General features: G+C 38.1%; 1 protein-coding gene across 1 annotated transcript in view; it reads left to right on the top strand.

Annotated features, from left to right (window-relative positions):
* Window positions 1-456: 456 nt before the first annotated feature.
* Window positions 457-26,421, top strand: part of LOC106130509 (epithelial discoidin domain-containing receptor 1-like) — a 72,674-nt gene continuing 46,709 nt past the window's right edge. Inside the window, exons 1-7 of the mRNA XM_060953707.1 lie at window positions 457-730; window positions 18,996-19,107; window positions 21,108-21,339; window positions 21,661-21,808; window positions 21,966-22,154; window positions 22,543-22,676; window positions 22,869-23,076. Coding sequence (XP_060809690.1) covers window positions 457-730; window positions 18,996-19,107; window positions 21,108-21,339; window positions 21,661-21,808; window positions 21,966-22,154; window positions 22,543-22,676; window positions 22,869-23,076 — 1,297 coding nt within the window. The remainder of the gene's footprint in view (window positions 731-18,995; window positions 19,108-21,107; window positions 21,340-21,660; window positions 21,809-21,965; window positions 22,155-22,542; window positions 22,677-22,868; window positions 23,077-26,421) is intronic.

The following is a 26,421-nucleotide window of genomic DNA, read 5'->3' as shown; positions in this document are numbered from 1 at the left end:
TTAAATTTTAACGACCTACTTTCCTATCCGCAATCTTTACAAAAAAGATAGATCATGATCCCATATGAGTTACATATGGGATCATGATCTGTCTTTACAATCGATAAATTCGTAATGGAAGATAGTCACTCTTCCATTCCGAATGAATAAGAGTTAATGAGTTAGAAGCAGGGCTTTGAAGACGCCGCGTAACTATTTTGACAAATTTAAAGATTTTAACAAAACCTTCAGGTATAACATATCGGTCAAAAGTACCCGAAACCGCCGAGCTTGCATGAAGAGAGTTATGAATGTGGATGTAGCGAAGGAAATATGCAGAAATCGTGGCAAGTGGATAGAGGTAGTCTCTGCCTACCCCTCCGGGAAAGAGGCGTGATTTATTGGTCCGACACTAGAACCTAATTATCAGATTTAATTACAAGTTAACTAACAAATACTTCTCATCCAGCAGGCACAATGTGGCGAGCAGGGCCACTGGTGATATGGCTCGCTGCCGTATCACTGGTGGCAGTCCTCGCCGGCCCCCAGGGGGGCGGCAGCACGCTGGCGGCGCGCGCGGCCGGCCCCGCCAGGCCCACCACCCTCGCGCCGCGCCGCTCGGAGAAGCGCCCGAGGAACCGGCGCCGCACCACCACCACCACCACCACGATGGACCCCGAGGACGAAGACGACATGGACTACACGACACCCCCTACAACCACCACCATCGATCCTAGGACTTATGACCACAGTAAGTGATACTTTGGTTTAAATTGTTTTCAGATTATTTTCGTTTGTAGGAAATTAATGATGAGTCTGTGCGCAGTAGAATAGAATAGAATAGAATAGAATAGAATAGAATAGAATAGAATAGAATAGAATAGAATAGAATAGAATAGAATAGAATAGAATAGAATAGAATAGAATAGAATAGAATAGAATAGAATAGAATAGAATAGAATAGAATAGAATAGAATAGAATAGAATAGAATAGAATAGAATAGAATAGAATAGAATAGAATAGAATAGAATAGAATAGAATAGAATAGAATAGAATAGAATAGAATAGAATAGAATAGAATAGAATAGAATAGAATAGATTTATTTTCAAAATTGGATACAAGGTATCACTTATTGACGTCACATAACTTAAATCTAATTATAACTACTACCGCTTCCAAAGCGCATGTGTAGAAGAAGCGGCGGAACAAACTACACTGCAGCATTTTCATAGGACGTCAATTTACAAATATAGATCTCTTAAATCTAAATCGTGGACGAATGCACATTGTCTACATTAAAAAACATGTATGAATGTAGAACTGATTATGTCAATACGAATATTTCGTCAAATAAAATAAATATAAAATAAAATATGTACATACTGTACAAATTATGTCCAGATCATGTCAAAAATACACAAGCATTTAAGAGGCCATTATGTCCAGCTCGGGCCACACATGTTTATCATTAATATAATCATCCGTGCTGTAATAGGCTTTCCTACAAAGCTCAACTTTAATATACTGTTTGAATTTTCTATCATTCATTTCAAGAACACTTTTTGGTAATTTATTATAAAATCTTATACAATTAATAAGAAATGATTTCCCTACCTTAGCCAGCCGATGTGCTGGGATCGACAACTTGTAATTGTTCCGCAGTGATCTACTAGTACATTCACCTACTTTTTTGAAAGAGTCTAAGTTTTTCCTAACATGCATGATGTTATCGAATATGTATTGGGAGGGCAAAGTTAAAATATTTAGGTTTTTGAAAAAATCTCTAAGGGAATCTCTTTGTTTAAGACCGTAGATATATCGAATTGCCCTTTTTTGTAAAATGAAAATAGTTTGTATGTCTGCTGCTGATCCCCAAAGCAGTAGACCATATGACATTAAACTATGAAAATAACTAAAATATACTAGCTTAGCAGTTGCCACATCCGTCAAATGCCTAATACGACGAATAGCGTATGCTGCAGAACTAAGCCTTTGCGCTTAGAACATTTTCTATCTGTCAGTTAATTTTTAAATACATTTTTAATACACGGAAATTTGGGGAAAAAATGGAATAGTAGAGAAATCGCTCTTGAACTACTCACTTACTTTATTACATTTTTGACGTACTTTGAACACGAAAAAAGAACGCTTATTTCATTATTCAGGAATGCTGCCAACGGACCACCTACTTGTGAAAAAAGAATGTTTTTTATCTTACATTATGATATTACAAAAATGTTTCCACCTTGGCAGTACCTGCGTTACTCGTAAAGCGATGGTGTAATTAAACGCTCGTTAAGACGCACGTGTCGCCTTCATTAACTTTATAATGAAAAATATATTTATTTTCCATTAAAATGGGAGGTCAAAGAAAATCTTTGTAGGCTTTGCTAGGCTCTTTTTTATCTTATTTCATTCGGAGTTAAGCTGATGGTGATATTAGCTTTGCTTAACTATTCACTTCACATAAAAATGTTCAAATTAATTAGCTTAAAACAAGTATTTACTCATATTTCTTAGTAAGGAAGAAATAAAGTGAAATAAAGTAGTTTACGACGCATTCGGTCACTTTACTGTAAGTTAAATTTAACATGAATGCAGCCTAAATTTTCATACAGCTTTATGCATCTTAAATTTATTAAAATTATACTACGTTCATAAGTAAACTAGCTGTGCCCGTCCTCATCCTCCTCGGCTTTATCAACGGTCACGCGTATTAGAAAGAACGCTGGTTCGCCGTATTAAATGTTTCGCTGCAAATTGCTTATAACGACTATATCTCAAAACCTATTCGTCTGATTTATATACTGTAAATGGCAATTTTAGTCTACATGAAAAGCCGAAAGTAATAAACATATTTATTTGGATAAGGATTAATACTGAATTAAAGAAAATTGGTTTCAAAATAACTTATGTTTATAATGAAAAAATAATCTCAAAAAATGAACATAAAAGTGGTTATTGTAAGTAAACCTTAAGAGATAGATATATGCTCTCGCGGACTTTTTTGTGGCAAAAAATGAGTACTTCACATCTTTAGTACATTGTTTTACTATATCTTTGTTGGTTTGCGCAGCGTTCGCGCGGAAAGCTCGCAGATGGCCGACTCATTCAACTTTCACCTGCATTGTTGACGTTTCCCGTAGGAAATCCGGGATAAAATGTAGCCTATAGCCTTCCTCGATAAATAGACTATCTAACAGTGAAAGAATTATTCAAATCGGTTCAGTAGTTTCTGAGATTAGCGCGTTTAAACAAACAAACAAACAAACAAAACAAACTCTTCAGCTTTATAATATTAGTATAGATTATTTAAAAAAAACAAGAACATACAACCACCAAACATAAAGCCACTAACTCAAACTACAACTTCAAAGATAATTTCCATTTCTGCAGGTGAACCGAACCCCGGGATATAAATGTCTGAATGGGAGCGAGTGACGTCTCCCGGGAGTCGAACTGAGCGCAGTTTGACAAGCAGGCGCTCGTAACAAATTGTGCGCTCAGAGCGGACGGACACTATCGCTCAAATCGTACAGTTCATTCCGTTTCGATCGAAGTTGCAATAGGGCGGCGGTTTTATTCGATATTATGAGATTAAAGATAACAAAATATTAAAAGACTAGTTGTACCCGATGTCTTAGACTGAGTCATTGGTCAAATTTAAAATAAAATCTCTATAAATTATGTTATTCCAATTACTGCACCATTTCTTGAAAATGCCTTGTGAAGTTTTTGCGTGAAAGTGTAATAAACAGACACATCTTTACAAACATTTATGATAAGAAGCATTTTGATGAATTTTCAATCACGTTTGAAAAAGTCTTTACAATTTTGCTTCGATGTTCCGATAACATTTATTTTAAAGCTCAAATAAGCGAGACAATAAAAGGTGCTAGAATAAAATGTCTCAGTACACATTCCTGGCTGAGTCAGCATTCCGCCATCGGAACTATTACGCCCGTCCGTTACTTGGCGACAAACAATTTGGCCGCCCTCACGTCTGTCGGGAGCATTCCTCGAGGAACCCTTGAGAAACTATGTGCCTGGAAACGGGAAGACAATGGACGTAAGGCCCGACACCGCGTGTGACGGAGGTCGGGAATACTCGGGCACGCATGGAAATACATTTTTATTTATTTATTTATGTGCACAAAATCATGCAAAGAGTGTACCTGGTACAAAAGTTAAACTTAATCCAATAGAAATTACATCCGGCAGATCCGTGAGATGCTCATCTGTTCTGAAGCTATTCCAGACGTCTGAGCTACCTGATCACTATTTTTAATAGTATTACCTAAACAGTGCGCCTTTGTAAACTCAAAGATCATTATTAACATTCGTCCATTAACCATAATGATGATACAATTACATTTAGTTTTTAAAGCTGCGCACCCGAGTGTACGCTTATATAATAAAAAAAATCAATATATTTTAAAGAAACGGCTGTACTGAATACCTGGTCCTTTGAATTTTAAATGCGGATATATAATAATGTATGCCAATTTTCGTCGTTTTCGAGGAAGACAGTTCCAGTTGAAGCGAGACTGGCTTAGTGATGAATTACAGGTATATATACTACCGCATCGCCTGGGCAGAATCCCAAGCTTATAAGCCTTTCTCTTGATTGAGTTTAACAATCGCGTGAGAGAAGCAGCTGGCGCTGTGTTCGCCTTCGCTAGCCGCGCCCGCGTTAGATCAATGCACTGGTAACTCGATAATAGTAGAAGCTTTTCCTTGTTAACGGACTTCTAAAAAGGTTCTCAATTCGACCATATTTTTCTTTACAAATATTTGAACTGAGTTTTTTGGGAATATGTGTTTGAAGCGCTGAATCTGTATTCGAATGTGTCTACATTTTAGACATTTTAAATCTATAATTAGGATTATGTGCACCTGTCTGTTTGTATTAATTTATTTTTGAAATATCCTTTTTGAATTTTAAATCAAAACATTTGAAACGCGTCCGTCGCGTGAATATTGAATATTTGTAGTAGTATGCCGGGATTTGTTGGATTTCAATGTTTGAGCGCTGGCTGGCCGGGCGCGGTTGATAACTATTTCACTGATTGTGATTTAATTTGACTCATTAGTTTGAAATAATTATAATTTGTAACACTGAGGCTATGTTTGTTTATTCCCTAATGCTATGGAGTTCAGGCTAGAAGTCAAAAGGATATAACAAATTCAGTACATACCTACATCAAATTTTTAAATTATGATACACTCAGACGGATTTCCTTCAAGAAGTCCAGAATAATATAGAAATCATAACAGACGTCCCAAAAAATTATTTTGTTTTGCCAGAAATTTACATTTTCTTCTTCATTTAAGGATTTTTTTGAACTGTCTTTTAGACTATTACTTACTGATACGCGTGAAAAAATGTAACTACAAACAAGCTTCCTGAATAATGTTCCTGAATGATGAATCTTTGCGAGTCTAAAATGTAGAAAAGCGTCATCGCCAAAGTTGCTGAACATTATTGTTTATTGTTACGTAGGACGCGGGATGAACAAGAAAAAAATGAAAAATCGTTTCTCGCGCCGGCTCATCTATCTAATAAACCTAATATTGGTTCGATACGCGCTCAAAAGGCGTGAAATGACGCCCCTCCGCCGCCTTACCCTCCGCGCCAGACAAGATAGAGCCCTCACTTCTTATCCCCCACAAGGTGACCACAAGAGTTCCGAGGGTCAACATCTCTGGTCGTACCAACGTGCACCCGTTTCTTACTGTGCAATTAAAATCTGACAAGGCTATTGTTTTATATTAAGATGGTGTTAATTAAGATTGAGATTTCATTATAGGTTGCATTATAATGCTAATTACCACCGCTCCTAATGCTGCGATGTGTTGCGTAATAAATACTCTTTTAAAGAATTAATCCAAGAAAGATTAAATTTCATATAAAGCACTCTTATTCTTGTTTTCATACTACACGTTTAATTTCAATACGGATAGTGTAAAAAATTTAATTTAAACAAAAACATTAACCAAATTGTAGTTATCCCGGAAAGTTTAAGCATTCGTTGGAATAGTTTCCGCGAAATCCCGCGCGAATGCGAGGTGTCCCGGCTGGAAGTTCCCAATGGATTGATTTTGTATCCGCGCCGCCACACTCACAATATGCCACTCTTACTTTATTAGTTTATTCATTTAGTTTTAACCTAACGCTGCAGATGAATACTAAAAGCATTCTCTTACCTATATGGAAATTAAAAAACAATCTGGTTAAAAATTTTAAAACGAACTGTAGTGTTAAAGGAATGAAAGTAGTTGGTGTTACCCTGATACTTCTTCCTTCAACAACGTAAGAAACTTTATTAAGAAAATTGGCATCGATTTTGGAACAGAAACTTGTAATACTTGATAAATTAAAGCTTTATATTATGATGAAGTACAAGTGCTATATTCTTAAGCACATGCAGTTCACATACAAAAAATATTCTACTTCTCCGACCAAACAGATTTTTGTCACTCTATAAAATCAAAACAACAACAAACCTAATTATCTGAGAGTCAGTCTTAAGTTGAACTTTTAATTACGTTTTACTGCTGTTATTTTCAATACACTTAAACTTATGAATGCTGAATTCACTTAATTTTCATTCTTCACACTTTCTTCCTTGTTCGTTTTTGTCTTTTTAAGTTTGTGAGACACTGTAGTTAATTAATTATACAACTGAGACAAATTAAACATAACTTTTCTTTCTGTCATTTTCTAGAATTCCCACTTGACGGCTATATCTTGAATTAAAACTGCACAAATGAAACATTTTAATGAATAAAATAAAATGATAATAGACGACGTCCTATACGTTTTACTGAAATCTCTTACTTTAAGCAAGTTTCTGCACTTACTGATATCCGTATGCGTTTCTAGGATTCAAGCTTAGCTTATGAATATGTTTCTCCTACACCCAAGGTCACACGCCCGTATTATACTCGTATCATAATAAATGAAATAAATTAAGAAAAACTTTAGTTGTAGTATGGTTTCAGACATTTTTCTCTCATTATTTCTCGGTTGTTGAGAATCCCAAGTTTTTACCCTATCCCTTAGTCGCATTTTACCAAATCGAATGGGAAAGAGATGGATTGGTCCCAATTTTTTTTTTTTGGTGAATGGAACCTCATTGCCAGTGTTGGGGCGAAATCAGTTACTACTTTTATATCTTCAAACTGATGGGTACCTCATGCGGAGCCGAGAGTCACAGCTCGTTTTTGTGAGTTTATTTATTTCCATACCAAAATCGAACCACGCTGGGTTTGTTTTTGATGGCATTTCGGTATCTCGTATGATTTCATACGGGCGCGGATATCACGAGGCGCAAGAGCCGTGAAATAAGGGCTTAACCTTTCACGGCCTGACCCACTTTCCAGCTGTTTTATATCCACGAGCATAAGTAAACAAATAAAATAAATAAATAATGAAAAATCACACAGATTTTTACTTACATCATAGTCCGAGATTAAGGTGTTGTACCAATATTTAGTTTTGTTCATTTTTATTTTCATTTGCAGTAATTAAAAAATGAAATCATTAATTAAATCATGCAGCTAGCTTAACAAGCCCTTTGGGAGTTGAGACTATTGGCTATGTCTACCCTGTAAGGGTTAAAAATTTGATGTGTGTGTATGGATGTATCATTCGTATCAATATACTGAGACACTTAAGAGCCTTTGAGTCACTTACATCTACGGCTTACATGCCCTATGTAAGCCGTAGATGTAAGTGACTCAAAGGCTTCAGCGCGCTTCAGAGTTCAACATTAAGTATTTCATTTTCCATTGCCACTTTAAAATGCGGAACAATTCCATATTGCACTGAAAGCAACTTGCAATAACGGCACCTCAACAAAATAAGTCCGAAAAAGCCCCGTCCAGTGCTTCGGCGTGTTCAACTGAGATGGAATTAAATTTACGTGGTGCAAATAAAAAAGCTAGTTACAAGCGGAAATTGGCGGGGACAGTGACAAATAATGCCGCAAGAGGTGACTGTTGCCGACTCGCTCTACTGCACCGGAATTGCTGGTGCCGTCTCTGTCTAGCTAAGCGTTAGGGATGGGACATTTCTATAGGTAAATATAATTGCTCTTAGGTGACCGGTGTTTGGGGATAACTCTTGAGCGCAGTTTTGTTTGGGCGGAGGTCATTTTGATGGCCCCACACTGTAAAAAGGGATTCCCAAGTTTGTATATATTTTACTTTGATTGACTTTTAAAATATGTCCGGAAAAAGTCGCCTGGCAACAGTATGTCTTGTCATCGCGGCCAGTTATTGACATGTTATTATTTGTGATGTCCATTTTTTACATCTATAACATATATGACAATGAATTAAAATAAAAGTGTGAAAACTGTTTCTTTAAATTCATACTTAAAATCACGTCTTTATCCCATACGGGATAGACAAAGCATTTTTTAACAACAGCAAAATTATCATACACCGTTAATTTCTTTTTACCACCGAACCTGTAAGTCGCCAAACCGGAATGTTAGAATCTTCGTTAGCTAAATTAGCTAAATACCGCTTGTCAAGCACTCCATTACATTAAACAAGTGTAGTAATTAAGTAAACACGCAGTCTTGTTTGTAAATTGCGCAGAAGGAGATAACACCCTGGGCCCCGGAGACAATGGCTGATGGCGCTTGTTCGCTAGTCGAGGGCTCGGCATCACAACTAGACAACTAAATACGAGACAAGTCACGATTTCTAACCATTTCGTTTAATTATAGAGTGCAGTAAAATAGAACTACTTCTACTCTTGTTGTGGATGTTGTAAAAGGCGACGAGGGAATAAGTGTTTGGTAACAATTAAAAAAACAGTGTGTCTCAGTTGCTTCTCTTTTCACGCAGTGTTGCAACTAACAACACTAAATTATGTATATATTTTTTTTACTTATAATATTTTTTTGTGTTCGTAACTTTGTGAAATGTCGATTTTACGTTGTCTCTCTTTCTCTGTACGGCTGCCCGAATAAACGCATACGTCTTGAAGCCTTGATTTTTAATGATCGACCCTACCAACAAGCCTGGTGCCTGAACCAGCGGAAACCAACCAGTCCACCACCAGCTCCAACACGTAGGTTGTAAACGTCTATAAAGGAAGACTTCTTAACTTGATACACTTCCTGAAGAGGATGGGCTCCCGCAACCTGTCAACATTTGAATCTTAACATTACCTAAGAGTCTTTGCAAAATTATTTGCTTTGTCTAATTCGTAAGCGATAAAGATAAATATGTAATTACACAAAGATTGAGTAAACTCCAAGGTTGGTTGAAGTACACTTTCTTATCTTTTCTTATTATATTTCATAGACGTAAGACAAAAAGGAAAACACAGCGATAATTCTCCAAAATTTATATATTTACACGTTGTTATCGATAGACCTAAATACCTGTACAAAAACGTATTTGCTTTGCAAATTGTGTGTGCTTTCATTATAACGGAAAAACATCGGAGCGGGAAAATGGGAAATAAATCATCGGTGCCCGATTTTGAGGGGAATTTTTTGAAAAATTTTGTATTATCGTTGATAAATATTATTTTCGATAAGGCAGTAAAAACCTATCTGTAAGGTTAAATATATACTAAATAACTTAAACTTTTTTAAGGTTATTCGCCAAAGATTTACCCTATGGGATTTTATTTACATATTCGTAACTAACCCACCCCACACATCTGTTAGCGGCATTGGTATGAAAAATTAAGCGTACAAAAACCTGCTTGGTGACCTTGAGATTTATGTCATACTGCCCTGCAAGCGTTAGAAACAAGTATTGTCTATAAAACGTAGTATCAGTATCAGTTTCAAAATTATCATTTTTTCAAAATTATTACTGTTTTATAAAATTGTGCATTTTTTTTTAATAATTCCGTCCAGTTACTCGTTGTTCCATCTACCCCCATAAGAAACTAACATGGGGTAATATAAATACATACATCAGTACTTTTACGAACAATCCCAAATAATGACGTAGGTACGTACCTACAAAGCCAAGTGAATAGCAGCCGTCTCCCGGCGGGCGCTACTTAGCACCTTTCAAGATTTCACGATTAATCTGCGAGTGGATTTGGCTTTTATATTTACACAATAAGCTTTTCGGGGAAAGCTCACGCGGCTTACCCACTACAAATGGTAAATCAAAGCTTAAAAGGTAAACAAGGTGAATATTTCAGTATAAGGTTTTCCTTGCAATTTTCTATTAGACTTTGTGGAATATAGGCTCGTCTCTAATCTAGAGGTTCGGGTTCAGTCCCTGGTCATGATGATGAACAAGGCTTTTCTGTTTGACCTAGGTCATATGTATTATGTAGTGTAGTTTGTTCCGTCGCTACTTATTCTATTCTACTATATTTGTGCTTTGGAAGCGCTAGAAACTTTAAGAGTTTTGTTGGACGTCTTCAAGTAGTACCTTGTACCTGTGTTGTATTTTTGACAATGAATCTATTTATTGTTCAGCTAAAAAGCTGAACGTGGCCTATCAGTCTTTTCAAGATTGTAGGCTCTGTCTACCCCACAAGGGATATACACGTAACTATGTATGTATTTATTGTCAAATTAGAATAAATAAGTATGCAGAGATCGTGGCAAGTGGAAAGAGGTGTGATTTTATGTATGTATGTTTGTAAGTATCGTTTGGGACTAGATCAATCAGGGTATTTTATCGGTAAAAATATCTTTCAGTATTAAAAAGATTGAGATAGCCACATAAAAGGTTGACTCGCAACACGTCGGTCTGTTGAACAATCATTGGCACTCAATACAAAGGCTGGAGCGGCGATAAAAACACACATTGAATCACTATCACTGTGTCACGAGTACGTGGGTCCGAGCACCTGAGATCGCGCCTGGGATTCACACACTTTCTCACTATTTCCAAACTACATGCGGAGACAAATAACATCGTTTCACGTTTTTATTTTATGTGAAAAGTTAGTGAAAATAGAACGATGTCGTGGTTAAGGATATGAAAGTAGGTAGTCATTTTATTATTTTAATTTAAAAATATATTGGTGTCGAAAAATACTTAATTCTGTATTCACTTTTGTGTTTTATTTTTCCATATGTCACATTGCACAAAAAAATAATATTGCGGGTAGTTCCCTATTTCCTATAGGTGGCGCAGTGTCGCCCTCTGTTGCGCCAGATAGACGTTCATTTCCTCCTGCAGGTCTGTCACCGTCGCAGCGCCGCGCCACATCATTAATTTGAGTGTAATGTCGTCGACGCCGCGCCGCCGACCGCGTTCTGCATTCACATACACTGTAATAAAGACCCCGTACTGTATGTATCATATTTTGTGGCAGACTTCGGTTCTTCTAATCATTATAAATTCTAATGAACGTAACTTGATGTTTTGCCGCGAAATGAAATTATGAGGCCGGCGGAGGAAAAACTTTGCGCGAAGATATAACTTAGAAAAACATTTTCATGTTTAAGGAGGCCTGATGCGTGTGAGAATATTTGAATCATTAAAAAAAGCTTGATTTAAAATTTTGTATTGCCGTATGCTGTTTCGTTCCTGGCACACTATAATAGGCCTCCTCTGTCTTATTTCCAAAGATATCTTGAAAAACGACTGACGACAAATTCATTGAGTGCAACTTTTACCTTTCATAATTCCATATGGTTAAGGTTCTCTTACCAAGGTTGCGGAGGTCGAATAGAACCGCCGAATCGCTCCGTATCAAATCCTGAGTTACTCTACACCAGGACCACGGGCACAAAACTTACCTCGCGTTCTTCACATAAAACACAAAAACTTTATCTTTAAAATTAGTCAAAATAGTTATGGACGTAAATGGATGTATCAATTAGAATGCAATGTTAAAGTCATAGCTTGTTTAAATGTAGGATTACGTCGACATCAATGAAGCGTCGGCGCCGGCTGCGAGTCAAACTAGGTATGTGTCAAAGTCTGTTTTTTCGAGTGCCACGTCACGAGCCCACAGCCGTCATCGAGACCAACGGACATCCGACATAGAGTAGCGTAGTAGCCGGTACAAAGATTATACATTTCGGGATGAAAAGTGTAGCTTACTTACTAACATGACCACCTACTACTTTCTGTTAACTTTGTTGAGATTATATAATACTAATATTATAACGAGACTTTAAGGATCAGCTAAGCTCTATTAAAGTAACATCTTGTATAACGAATAAAAAGATATTTATAGCAAAGTTAAAATAATATTAAATAGCTAAGTTCATGCATAACGATTTTTTTTCACCTTCTACTTACTCTCGGTGAAGTTGTCCAATTACACCAAAGCATTGATCAAATAATGAGAAGATATTATCAGATAAAAGTAGCTTCGTACCTACGTGTATTGCTTGTTTTGAAAACGCTAAGGAAATATAAAATATCTGAACATCAGAATCCCATTTCCATTTGACCAATACAACACATCCATATGAAAAGAAAAATACATTACCAAAAGTCGTATTACGCGAACTCTTTATTGTATTCAGGTTGCAAGCCGCGGCCCGACAAATCTCGTACATTGGGAAGGTGTGGAATATTCCAGAGCAAGCGGGAAAGGTATTCGCTGTAGTAATGGAACGCCAATATGTTGAGTGCGTGCCCAGTAAATGCACAAACCAACTGAATGCTCTGAGATTGCTGATAAAATCAACAAACATGTTTGAGCTTGCAGACTGGACATGTTAGGTAACAAATTAGCTTTTTTATATGATGATTGTAGTTTGATTAAATTTGGTTTTCGTAGTGAAATAATAAATCAAGAGTACCAACCATATACCGACGTTAGAGATTGAATGAATGAATGAATGATTTATTATACATTGAATGAGTCATAATACAATTGAAAAATAGTTATAAAAAAATATTAAAGATGCGTTACCATATTTGAAAAATATTTATAACTGACTGTGTTTTAAAAGTTAATAAGAAACACCTGTTTGTTTTGTCGTGTTTAGTGAAATTGTGATGTAGTAAAAAAATTGTGAATCAGAAAAAGTTGTACGGCACGTTCATCAAACTAGTGACATTCAAATTATAGAGGTATACACATATCTGTTACATCTGCTGTGAACTCAAAGAGACCAGTTACGATACTGCATGAAGGAAATTTCAAAATGTATTAAGTCATGGACAAAAGCCAGTCTGTTGTACAAATATACATGTCTGTGGCATACAAACGTCAAAGGAGTATCGGCCTAATGGATTGATAACATTCCAATGGACTTTCAAAGTACCAACATCTACATTACACTACCTGTGTAACTCAATTTTACAAAAGGCATATTCCGGTGGGAATTTCGGGAAAATTGATGTTATTCGTATCAGAGTTACGAGAAAGAAATTTATTTGGTGTCCCGTTTATTTCAAACCTAGCAGGCAATTTTGATGTCTCTTAGTGAAATAAGACCAGTAAGATAATTTCTTCTTATAAATATATATATAAGTGGAAAGCTAAAAGCACTGACATCACAAATTCCCAAGATAATTTCGTGCGAGGCAGACATGCATGATGGCCGTGAAAATGATCATATAGTATCAATTACATAACTTGAAGTGAACAATTTAGATGATGTGGAGAGGCGATAAATAAACTTTCTGTACTGAGAAAGAAATTTTCTTTTCTTTTAAACTACTAGTTTATACCCCCAGCTTCGCCCACGCGTATTTAACGTATCTGTAAGAATACAGATTTTCACTTTTTTATTTCATGACCATTGGTAGATACCGCGTGAAAACACATAACCGTAATTACGCATTTATAAATTTTAGTTAGGATCAGAGTTCGCCCACAGCTCCCGAAATGAAAAGAAACATCCCGTTAATTTTGGTCCCCGTAGGAACTTCTGGAAATACTCTCTCAATGTACCGCTCGAGGCTAAACTCTGTCTGCCAGTAGGCGTTTAATTTTAGATTAGCTTTACAAAACAATTTTACCTTTAAATAAAAAAGTTAATGTAGTAAGTATGTTTTCTGTTTTTTCCAACATGTCAGGTGTAAAGACAGCCGGTGTTAATATTTGATCGCGTTTCGAGCACTTTCCGCTTCAATAGACGAGTTTTTCAGTGTCCGTCCATTAGGGCAGACTCACTCTCGCATAATTTATTTTTTATTATTAGCCTGGAATATTCCCGGACAAACAATTTGTTGATTCTTTCCTCATTTCTCGAGACATTCCGAATTCTTTTTATTTCCTTGTTACTTACGAATCTGACAGGGATTTAAAACGTTTTGTGTGTTATTTCTAAGGTCAAATGAAATATTACAGTTGAAAAAATGGAATGTTATTTGAAGCGAATTGGGAATTAAAGCACGTAGGTATACTTGTAACAAGATATACATTTTACTTATTTTTTTTTACAAAATCGAGACTTACACAGTATAAAAGACTGAAAATGTGAATAAGATATTGCTTACATACCTCAAGTACATGATACACATCAACTTCAAATTTAAAATGTAAGGTTCACTTTCATGAATGTGTATAGATTTGTTTTTCATCTTAATTTTTAACCATACAGTTACTGAAGGTGTAAGAATTGTTATATAAAAACAAAATTAAATACAGCGAAATCTGTTCTAACAACCCATTTAATTATGACACTGTTAAAATGACAGCATAAATATAGAATGATCTCATCCAGAGCGGTTTTAAAATTCAAATCCACCGAAAGTTGTGAGGGCTGTGTCGCGCTTGATGCCGTCCGGCAGACAGCGCCATCTCGCCGCGCGTTACGAGCAACTTCGTTAAGTTCTTTAATTCTCGGATGAATTATTTATCCAGAACCAACAGTCACACTTTCTACCTACAAGCGAATATTAAAACTGCAACTTTTACTATAGACAATTTAAACTTTCAGAACATTTAGCTCTAAATATTTGGAAATCATGACAACTTTGACTGAAAAATATAGCTATAAGTATTTACAGTCTGCTGAAGGATGTTTTTGTTATAAAATAATTTTTTATCTCTATCTATTTTCTATCTATCAATAACTCTCAGGCTAGAGATATAAATATTTTAAAGTATAGACCATAAGTTACTAAGCAACGGAAAGAAATCACGTATTTTTTTTAAATTGTTTGTTTATTGTTTATCACACTTCAGTCGGCGCGGGGAATATCCTTCGAGAAATTTTCCGAATCCGTAATCAAACTAATGAGCAATTATTTGGCATTTACCTTCCACAAACATTTTTTTTTAAATGTTCCGTGCAAATAATTCAAAATAAAGAAAAATTTAATGAGATTACGATGATCCAATATATGTCCATAATAGAAGGCCCATCATATCGTTTAGTGTCCCCGGACGAGAGGCCTGCAAATGTTAAACATAAGGTTCGTTCGACATTTTATTTGGCAGCAACACGTACGGCGGGTCGGTGTAACTATGCGGCTCCGCTGCGGTACCCGCACTAAATTTATGTACCACTGAGCGTGCAAGTCTAGCCTCCTGCCGCGACGCCGCGCCCCGCCGCGCGGCGGCACAAACATTCAGCCTTTCACCCTCTACACTGCGGCCCGCATACGACTCGATGCCAACGGAATGCCCGTGCACGCAGCTTTGTAACGAAAATAGCTGCGAACACCCGCCACGGCTCGAAAGTTTCCAGTAGGCATAGTATCCTTAGGGGGCCTGCCTCGTTCAAATATTAAGTTTCGTAAGAATTTTAAATTAGGGCATTAGGCGCGGCGTCTCAGCAGAATTAAACATTAATAATGCTATTCGAAGGAAGTCGGCGGAAGGCTGAAAACAATGAATTTTTAATAGTAATTCTCCTTTGCAACTGGCAATTAATGTAATGAGGTATCAAGCTTAGGCAGCCCGAGGGGCGGCTGCAAATTGGAGGTAATTCTCCACTAGGCTTGCTTGCGGTTGCTGGTTGAAGCTGCGTACATATTTACATTACTTTGTACACGTCTCTTTGCGAATCTGCTAATAAATTCTATGTCCAGTTAGAAGTTTCTAGATAGCAATAAGTATATCATTCGCATTTGCAATGGACTTAAGAATCATGTATTTCTCATGTGACAAAGATTTCGACAAACAAACACGTCTCACGTAGAGCTTTAACAAAAGTCGTGCGCGAGCTCCTTCTGTACATTGTAATTAAATTTCCTTGTAACAGGGTTCTGATGGTAAGTACACATGATTAAAACTTTTAATCGTGTTATAAAACACGTAAGGTTCACGAAAATTTCCCTTATTTAATGAAAGTGATGAGAGTTTGCCAGTCAAATTATGGCGTGTATTAAATCTCGTGAGATCATTTCTCGTAATAATAAGAAACTTTTGTAAGCTGATACTTACGTCGCATTATATCTGCAAGGACTCCTCTCCAAGAGCAGAAAATGATACATTATGTTGTAGCTACGGTAAAAGCGCGTCATAAACTTTGAACCACTTTTTATACTTCAACCGACTTCAAAAAAGGAAGTAATTTTCCATTCGATTATATTGACTGTATTTAAATTATCTGTAGGTACTTACTACTTTCTTCTTAAAAAAAATACATGGGTGAAACCCCGTGAAAATGATTGCAAACCATTTTCTTTTTCATAACCAATCAATATTACTGAAATGCAACATTTCTGTGGGAGTTAGAACTATGCATTGCAAAAATCGTTAGATCCCTTTCCAACGACTGTGTCGGTATTATGTTATAATTAAAATCACCTTGCGACGGTCTCGCTAATTTGTCTTCGTAATAAATTGTTTGTTTTTCTCTTGGTGTTTCCACGTAATTCGTCCTCACGTAATTTGTCACGTGTCGCGGCTGGATTAGGCACAGCATCGTTCACTCTCTGGTTGCAAGATTAAGGCCGTCACGCGACTGTTTCTGAGCCAGGGAATTCACATAATTCAAATGTTATGTTAAATTTCTAGCCATGTTAATAATCAGTCTACAATGTGTATGTTTTTCCCGTTGTCACAAAGAAACCGTTTTACGGAAACTATAAAAATGCTAGTGACAATATAAGACAATCGCATATTTTATTTTATTAATACCAAGCTACCCGCCCGGCCACCGCACTGAAACATAAATACCTAAACTAAAATACCTGAACAAAACTATGACCACTGTGCAACGTTATACCTAAACTAAATTCTTATACTAAGCTAGAGCTATTTTTAAATAACCGCTGCAGAAAGCGGCCCGCCTGAAGGTGCGCCCGGGACGGCTCGCCGCTGTGTTATTTATTGGTATATTTTGTATACCTTGAGTTTATCTGTCCTTCGATGAATCATATTGTCGAGGGTAAACAATGTTATATTGAATATCAAAGTAAAATTCCGTAATTGAATAACAATATCGCTTGTGGCCATGTCAAAAGCATTTTTAAACGCGAAACCTCTGCGTCGAGAGACAGTCTTAAAGAGGAACATCAAAGAGGGATTGTGAGGGCTCAGCCGAGCATGCTCGCCGAGCAAATAACACAGATAAATAACATTTTTACCAACAACAATCTCGAAATGCGATTACACAAAGAAGGCAAGGTAACGACAGAATAAACATGACGTTTGTTAAAATAATGCCGCGCACAAAACCGAATTTGAATTTCTCCCTTTGTACGCCGGCGACGTGTATTATATTTTCGTTTTATTAAAAGCAGGAAAATAAACAAAAATTGGGGGTTCCTCCCCCTCACCTGGCCCGGGGCGCCTCTCGAGCAATCGAATCAAATTCACGATCGGAAACATTCTGATCGCTTATACACAGCTTGTGCATTCCCTGTTAATTACGATGTGTGATCGAACTTTATTTGTTGTGAATTTCTCAGAATGCACGAACAAAAAAAATTGTTTTGAATTGTTTTTCAAATGAAAAGCACGAGACGAACGCTTACTTTTGCAATCATATAACGTGTGTTGAACTTTTACTAAGTCTAAGGAATTGAGGTTTTGCACCAGTAGAGAAACTTTCACCTCGGAGAACCTTCAAAACAAAAAATAATTTCTATTTTGACTACAATTTTATTCAAATATTATTAGTCATAAACACAATATCATATATAATTACCTTAGTAAATACATATATTTGTAATATTTGTACCTCATTGTGAAGCAGGGTAACATACACACACACATGTACTTCCTCGATCCCATTTCCTCGTCGTAAATGAGCCCTGGAGAGCAAATACATGTTCGGGGAATAAAATAAAAAAGGTAATTTTCGCTGCCCTCGGCCGGCTTTAAATATGGCGTCATTTTAAAGAACAATCATGATTGATTGTTTGCTCGGGTATTGTTTTAAAAATTAATTTTTAGCCGGCGCCGCATATTAAAAGGGCTTTTACGTCGTTTATTAAAATGTAATAATATCGTGGAGTTTAAACACCTTTATGAATAATTTTCCAGTGGTTTACATCGGGTGCAACATAGTTAGCAGAACTTTTCCAAAAGCATTACATTTTTATGATGAAGCAAGAGTGGGCAGGGATTGTGGAATTAAAAAGAAATAGACTATGTCTTTCCCTCCGAGAAAGAGGCTTAATGTATGTAAATATAATATTATGCCGTGTGGTTCCCGGCACCATTACAAAAAAGAATAGGACCACTCCATCTCTTTCCCATGGATGTCGTAAAAGGCGACTAAGGGATAGGTTTATAAACTTAGGATTCCTCTTTTAGGCGATGGGCTAGCAACCTGTCACTATTTGAATCTCAGTTCTATCATTAAGCCAAATAGCTGAACGTGGCCATTCAGTCTTTTCAAGACTGTTGGCTATGTATGTATATAATATTATATTTTAAACAAACATCAAAATTGTTTCAAAATACATTTTATCGATAGTGGTATCTCGTAGCCCAGTCTACGATGCTACCGCGTGTGCTACGACGTAGTCGCTACGAAGTTCTACGAGCTACGAATTATGCAGTTACTTCCCTTGGAGTTTTGTAAATAATGTTAGATTGTTTATTATATGAATGTTGTTATTATCACCTAAAAATTATCTTAAAAATAAAAATGTTCTTTTGTAAGGGTGCGTTAATTAATAATGATTTCTCGTTGTCAACAGCGGATGTGGGGTCGTGCGAGGTTCCGCTGGGCATGGAGGATGGGAAGATCTCCAACGAGTCCCTGTCGGCCAGCTCCAGCTACGACCAGAGCGTCTCTCCTCTGAGCTCTAGGTAATGATGACTTAATGACTCACTTGACACCTCCTAGCATGAGCCCCGGGTACATTATGTAGTACATAACTCAGACTGGGTCATTGGTAAGTAGAATTTGAAACTGTGTTTCCATGCGCATCACGCGTCACCACGGCTTCTTAACGGTTTCACCACTTTTAAAGACCTTTCTTATTTTTAAAGATCGTTTTACTTTCAAACTACCACCGGCCACCATCTTGTCATTTAATTAACGACTTAATATAAATAACTCGCGTCCCTGCCTATACATACTACGCTACGCACACCACACTACAAGAGATAACTCTCTTCGCTTTGACCTTCCAATCAAAGGATCCAATCGAATTCACTAACAGACCCTCCGGGAGTCCCACAATACCGCACTTTGTATAATTAAACCCACAAATTCGCCACAAACAACCGTGAAATCAATACACGGCGTCCATTGTTTACAACAATACGAGTAAGTGGCGATACAGCCGGTTACAATAATCGAGAACAACGTCGCCGCAAAACGCTCGTGATTAGCTCCAACTATTAGCAGGGCCCACGTTCGGCCCGCCCGCACGGCCGCGCGAGACAATAGCGAGGCTCCACTCACAGAACTCACTAACTGAAAATTAAATTTTCATATGAATTCGGAGCCGCCGTGATCCTACAAAAGCCTTCAGAGCCCGACTTCCGAAAGATAACAAGATGTAAGTACGGACGAATGTGCCGCGCCTTATCTGGCGGGCCCGGGTCGCAGGCCGGGGAGGCCGCGTTAATTCACCGTTTAGCGCGCTTTGTTCCCGGCGCGCCGATGAGATCCCGCGCTGATAGTCTAATGAAACGGCGCCGGCTGTGGACAAACGAAACCCGGACCGTTTGAGACTATTTGCTGCCACTGTAACGCTAATTCTATTTGCTTATGCACCGGCGCACTCGAGGCGTTTATAAAATTTAAACTAAAGCGAACTTTCCCAAGGAAAATAGAATATATGACGGCGAAGAGTCGGACGCGGCTCCCGAGTTAAATATTTAGTGTTGAATTTTTACATTCGCATTATTTTTTGTATCGGGCGCGAGTGAAAGCCAACAATATCCGCATTGCAGCGGGGACTGCGCCCTGATTTCACACGGGCACTAATTAGCCTAATTATATGTAGCACCAATTATGGAGGCTACACAATGTTCAAGTATTTTCACAGGAGGATTCCTTACGTGAAATTTCTTTTCTATAATATATTTAAAATCAAATCTGCATTTCTTTGTTTTTTTTTTAAGATAGTGTATACGATTACATGGGCATACAAAAAATGCTAAAATATAATAATACCATTTCGTTCTTGTAATCATGCTATTTCCTTACAAATCAAAACCGTTTGTATTTGTAAAAAGCAATTATACTGAAAATGTCACCACTGTGGCATGTGATAAGACAGCCGTAGATGACAGACGCACCACGCCGTGAGCAGCGATCACGGGATCAAGCTTTACCCGACATTTGTTTTTTTCCAAGTTGTCATTTTTATAAGGCGAGCTTTTTACTGCTCCATTAAAACGATGTTTGATTTCCTTCTCCCGCCGTATTTGAGAGTCTTATAATTATTAATTCGACAATCATTTGTGTGAATATTTACTTTTTAAGCTTCTTGGGTTTTTATTACGAGTATAATGGTTACTGGAACAATATCTGTGATACAAGTTCGTGGATCCATTCGCGCAAACCGTAAAATCTTAAGGGACTTCAAAACATATGTACATATATGTATAACTAGCTTTCTCCCGCAGCTCTGCCGGCCTTTTCCGTTCCCGTAGGAATCAAGTACCAAAAAAATTATACATGTTTGTCACCAAGGTTATACAAATTAGTACCAAGTTGGTTTAATTGTGAAAAGGTTACAAATAAACTTTTTCTGTTATTTAATATTTTAAGCAAGTACACCTGTTGTATTTACATACCAGTAACAAGCCTGACATGAATTTAGTGTTTTTGTTAATGGTAAAATTTTCCTCAGGATTCGAACAGAAATCCGGGGCGGGGCGTGGTGTCCCAACGGCCTGATCCTCCCGGACAGCCGGCAGTACCTGCAGGTGGACCTGCACGACGAATACCTGGTCACCGCCACGGAGTCCCAGGGCCGCTTCGCCAACTCCGTGGGGGTCGAGTTCGTGGAGTCCTACTCGGTGGAGTACTGGCGCGCCGCGCTCAACCGCTGGGTCAAATATAAAGACTATAATGGGACTAAGGTAAGTGATTTAATAGTTTCATTTCTTTAGTGTCTTAGTTTTTATGCGGGCTAGGTATCTTTATTTAATCCAATTCGTCCTGTATATGCGACACTCTCGTTACACGAAATTAGTCTCAAAGGGAATAGAAATGTTATACCGTCTTGTCGGAAATAGGCCAAACTGCAAATTATTTTCACAGATGAAACATCTGCGTGATAAGTATTTTTATTTGAATTTTTAATCTATGCAACAAATTAAATTGTTACTCGTCTATTCGATATGATAATGTATTTGATCGAAAACGTCATACGAGCATGTAGAGTGCCTCCTTGGTTCCAGCTGATACCGGGGAACGTGAACACGTACACGCCGCGGAAGACGGTGCTGGAGGCGCCGTTCATCGCGTCCAAAGTGCGCTTCTTCCCGTTCGCGGCGCACCCGCGCACCGCCTGCATGCGCGTGGAGCTGTACGGCTGCCGCTGGAAACGTACGTACTCGATCTCGTGCTCGCGACGTCCCGGGGCCTCTGCTGGCGAACGCTCCTGCGACTGATGTTTATGCTTCTTAATTTGAATTGTAAATTCTGCTCTGCGATTGGTTGCCGCCCGTTGGCGGTTTATTTAAATTACTATGTTTTGCTACAGAGGCGCTAGTAGCCTACTCGGCGCCTAAAGGCGGGGACATGCAGGCGATGACTGGCGGCGCCAGGTTCGAAGACCTCTCGTTTGATGGAGTACTCCGCGACGGGAAACTCTTCGACGGCCTCGGGCAGATCACTGACTCGTTGACCGGACCGAATGACTTTGAATTGCCAGATCCATCTGATACTAGAGGTGAATAGATTTCTATGTTGATATTATGACAAAGTAAGTAATTGCTGACATCGATGATTTCAGGCTGCGCTGTGTTGTTTACCAACTTGTAATTATAGCAATACCGTCTTACTTTACTTTAATCAAATGTGTTTAATGTACACCTTGTTATTCATTTGCATCATTACAACATCGACTCCTAGGTACAGCTATCCATGAAGATTCCACCTGAACCAGTTCGAAGCAGCCTGCACTTAGGTAGCGCCGTCTTGAAACACAATAACAATCAATCTCTCTCAATAAGAATGTCGGACAATCTTTTGGATTTCCTCCACTGCTTCCTATTATTTCATCAACTTGACATTTATATGGCATTTTTTTGTTTATAACCTCATCTTAATGTCCTTAGGAACTCGCTGGGTGGGCTGGAACAAGACCATGCTGATCGATGACGAGGTGGAGCTGGGCTTCAACTTCACCGACACCCGCCTGTTCCAGTTCGTGGACATCCACACCAACAACATGTTCACTAAGGATGTTCAGGTCAGTCTCGCTGCTGGAATTAGTCACTTACTTTTAAACCACGAAACGAATTCTGTTGCAAATATCACTGTTATTCCTAGACACTGTGATTTTGTACTTTGATTTGTACTGATAAAGCTGTCCGTTTTCATAACAACCAGTCAAATGACCTTAATAATTTTTTTGTTACCACCATTCATTCTCTTTGTGCAGTTGTTCAAAGAAGCAGAAGTCTACTTCTCGCTGGAAGGCGAGCGCTGGCAAGAAGACTACGTGTCCTACGAGCCGAAGCAGGACCGCGTCTCTGAGCACGCCAGGGTAGTCCACATCGACCTGCAGAACCGCACGGCCAGGCACATCTTGATCCGACTGCGGTTCCAGCACGAGTGGATCCTCATCAGCGAAGTCACCTTCAAGTCTGGTGAGTCATTTTGGAAATAACTTGTGATTTTTTATTTGACTTTACTTGAAGGTAAGAATAATAAGATCTGTGGTAATACACGCAAGCTAATTATGTCTTAAGGTTAAAAGAGTTTTCAGATGTTTTCCAGTAGATATACTGAGAGTGGATCAGATATACCACTACTTTATCAAATCTAATAATTGAATGATAATTTATGTTTTCTTTGTGTCCTTTTTAAGACTGCGTTAATTTTTTAGGGCTTGCCTTGAAATCATCAGAAACTGTGTGGACGCTCTCTTAAACTCATTCATTTTCTAAGTATTCATTACAAATCGTTTATCAGCCGTGATCATCTCTACTGATGCGGAATATCTATTTACTTTTTCAGTTACGCTCGTGACGAGGGCAGTGGCTGCTTAATAATATAAATAAAATAGGGGCCGATACATCCCTTTGGGCCAATATTGTTTATCACCGATGATCGCATGTAAATTCTCGTTTCAATACCGATGGCTGATTTAATGGCTCTACTTAAATATAAATAAATCAACACGGCCGTCAGATAATTTATTTGGAGTTGATTCCCAACTCATTTTCCACGGCCCAATCAACGCTCAACTCTCGGAATAAACATTCCGCGACTCGCAGTTCGGAATCCGGAACAGTTTATCGAATCAAATGTTTTGTACAAACAAATTATTGAAGTAAATTACTCGGCGCAAAAAAGTGAGCACAGATTCATAAGCACGATTGGGTGATTTTTCGCGCGAACAAAAAGAGTCTCCCGGGCCCGCTAATAGATCCATTACTCCACACCGGCTGCTTATCTGTTCCCAGCACTCGCGAGCCTCAGGCCGTTTCACAAATTTTATCTTTCTCTAATTAATCCACAGCTCTTTTGAGGAAATCGCCTCTTAAGTGATAAATCGCCTCCCGCCAAATGAAGAACTTGTAATTAAAGAAAATCTTTGATCTGGATTATTTCGGTCCCCCAATTATATTTGGGGAGGATGGTGACGCTGCGGTCGCCGAGAGGACCCGGCTCGGCTCGAGGCCCGGGTTATTATTTAAAAGTACTCGTTTATACTTAATGCTTTGTGTCCCGCAATTCTATGGGTGATTTTCTCCATTTCCCATATATATTTCGAGAAATGGTCAGCTGGCCTGCATTTTAATTGACTCATTTTAATAAATATATCTTATCTAGTGAGTACATGAAAAATTAACATCCATTCTTAAAATTGGCTCCAAGCATAACCGACATAGTATTTTAAGCTCTAGGGGTAACCGAAAAAAATATTCTTTAAAGACATTGTTATCCTGATTATTGAAAGATTGGCGAACAGATTCCCGCTCGCGATGAGCCGGACGCCGGCCTCCTGCTAATCCCTCAATTAGGAAGCCTTCCCCTAGCGAGGTGTCTGATTACCAAACACATAATCCTACATCAAAGAACAACAAAATGGTACTTTTTTGCTTCCGACAAAAGACAATTTATACTTACTTTTATTTATTCCTCTAACAATACTTCTTAAAATCACAAGAATTTTTATGGACTTTTCTCGTCAACTAATAAGAAATATTTATAACTAGAGTACGCCCGTGGTAAAACAAAACTTCCGTTCCCGCAGAAATTTCGGAAAATCATTTAGCTTCGCCCACATGTAAGCTCGATGAATGAGATGCATTATTATACTTTTATATCATGACTTCCAATTCAGTTCTACGGTTTCCACTCCGGTAGCCGTCGAACAGAAGGGCGTCACAACCCGGCCGCGTGCCACCGGCGGTCACCCAACTTGGCCTGTGACGTCACCTTTGACGGACGCCGCCCGCGGGATCAGGGCCACTACCCGGGTCATCGGTGTCTAGATCTTGTCAGCTGTTTCATTGCAACCACATCTTTTATAGTTGCATTCCTTATGTGCAATCACACCACTTTCCCAGAGGGGTAGGCTGAGACTACATAATGTACTTTCCATTTGCCACTATCCCTACATCTTTCGCTTCATCTAATAATTTGCATAAAGACAGCTATTATTATTTAGATTCTACATTGTGATAGCTCTCGTTATTATTACTTAGACTTTTCCAATTTCACTTTTAACCTCACCTCTCCCGAAAATGTTCCCGATTTGATCAAGATACGTTCGCATTTCGTGGTTACACTAAATAGATTTTTCAATTCTGACATAAATGTAATTCTGCCATATTCCCGCCAACAAATATCAATTTGAGGAATCTCTTTCATTTTTTACCTATTTATCAAATTTTCCAATTTTCATATTTTTCTGAATAAAATCAATATTGTATAATCGGAACTGTAGTAAAAGGTTACGTTCGCAAAATCAAAAAAGTGACCCGCCAAATTGACCATCTTGACGGCTTCTTAAAAATATTTTTAACAGATAAAAAGTAATGATAAATGTAAATATTTAACGGCGGCCCCACAGCCAACACCGCCCGATGTGTAATCCGGCCTTGGCAGAAAGCAGGGCGAGCGGTCGCCGGTTCCCTCACAATTTGATATGGCTCTGACACGCGTACCCAAATCCCCTAATACCGCTGACAGCCGCTTTACGCGCGCCATCAAAAGAATTTGACCAGCGCTGCACGCGGGTCAAACACCGCTTAGCGGGGATAATGCCCGCTTATTCCATTTTTAAAACTCTGTTTTACGCTGTCGAAATAATGTGGAAAATGAAAACTGCTTGTAAAATCTTTACATTTATTTGAATGAATTCCATAATGTTTTATAATTCTGCTGGAGTACGCCCGACCAAGGAACCTCAATGCTATATGTCGAATCTCGAGATCAAGTGGTTTGGGCGAGGTTTTATTGTGAGAGTCAGCCGAACAATCGATCAGTTTCCTCTTTTTATACTTTATTTTATTATATTGTTCATTACATAAACCTTCGACTTATTGCGTAGATAGAAAAGTACTTTAACAGGTTTTCATTTCAGTTAACTTTTGTAGGGTGTATTGACACAAAAAAATTAAAAACATCATACAGCGATCACATTTATGTATTTATTTATTATTCATCATTTTTCCAATTTCCTTTTGCGGGCTCTCCGGAGGAATTTCTATAGAATGTACCAACTTTGTGCTGAGTTTTCCTATTTCACTTTTTGATAAACAAGTTCCATTTGTATGACAGACATCGGAAATTTTGATAAAATATTCGCCAGCTGCTTTTTTCCCGAGCTGATCGTAAAAGCCGATGGGAGCGTGGGCGTGGGATTATCTTTTTAAATAGGCGACGGGCTAGCAACATGATCAATGTAAGTTTTCCTCAATAGGAGTTTTGTTTCCTCTCAAATTGCCAACTGTTCGCTTCAATGCTCTTAATCAATTAAC

This window comes from Amyelois transitella, chromosome Z (assembly GCF_032362555.1).
Source record: "Amyelois transitella isolate CPQ chromosome Z, ilAmyTran1.1, whole genome shotgun sequence".
Lineage (NCBI taxonomy): Eukaryota > Metazoa > Arthropoda > Insecta > Lepidoptera > Pyralidae > Amyelois > Amyelois transitella.
The sequence above is the reverse complement of the archived record's forward strand: the minus strand, read 5'-3'. Positions and strand labels throughout refer to the sequence as shown.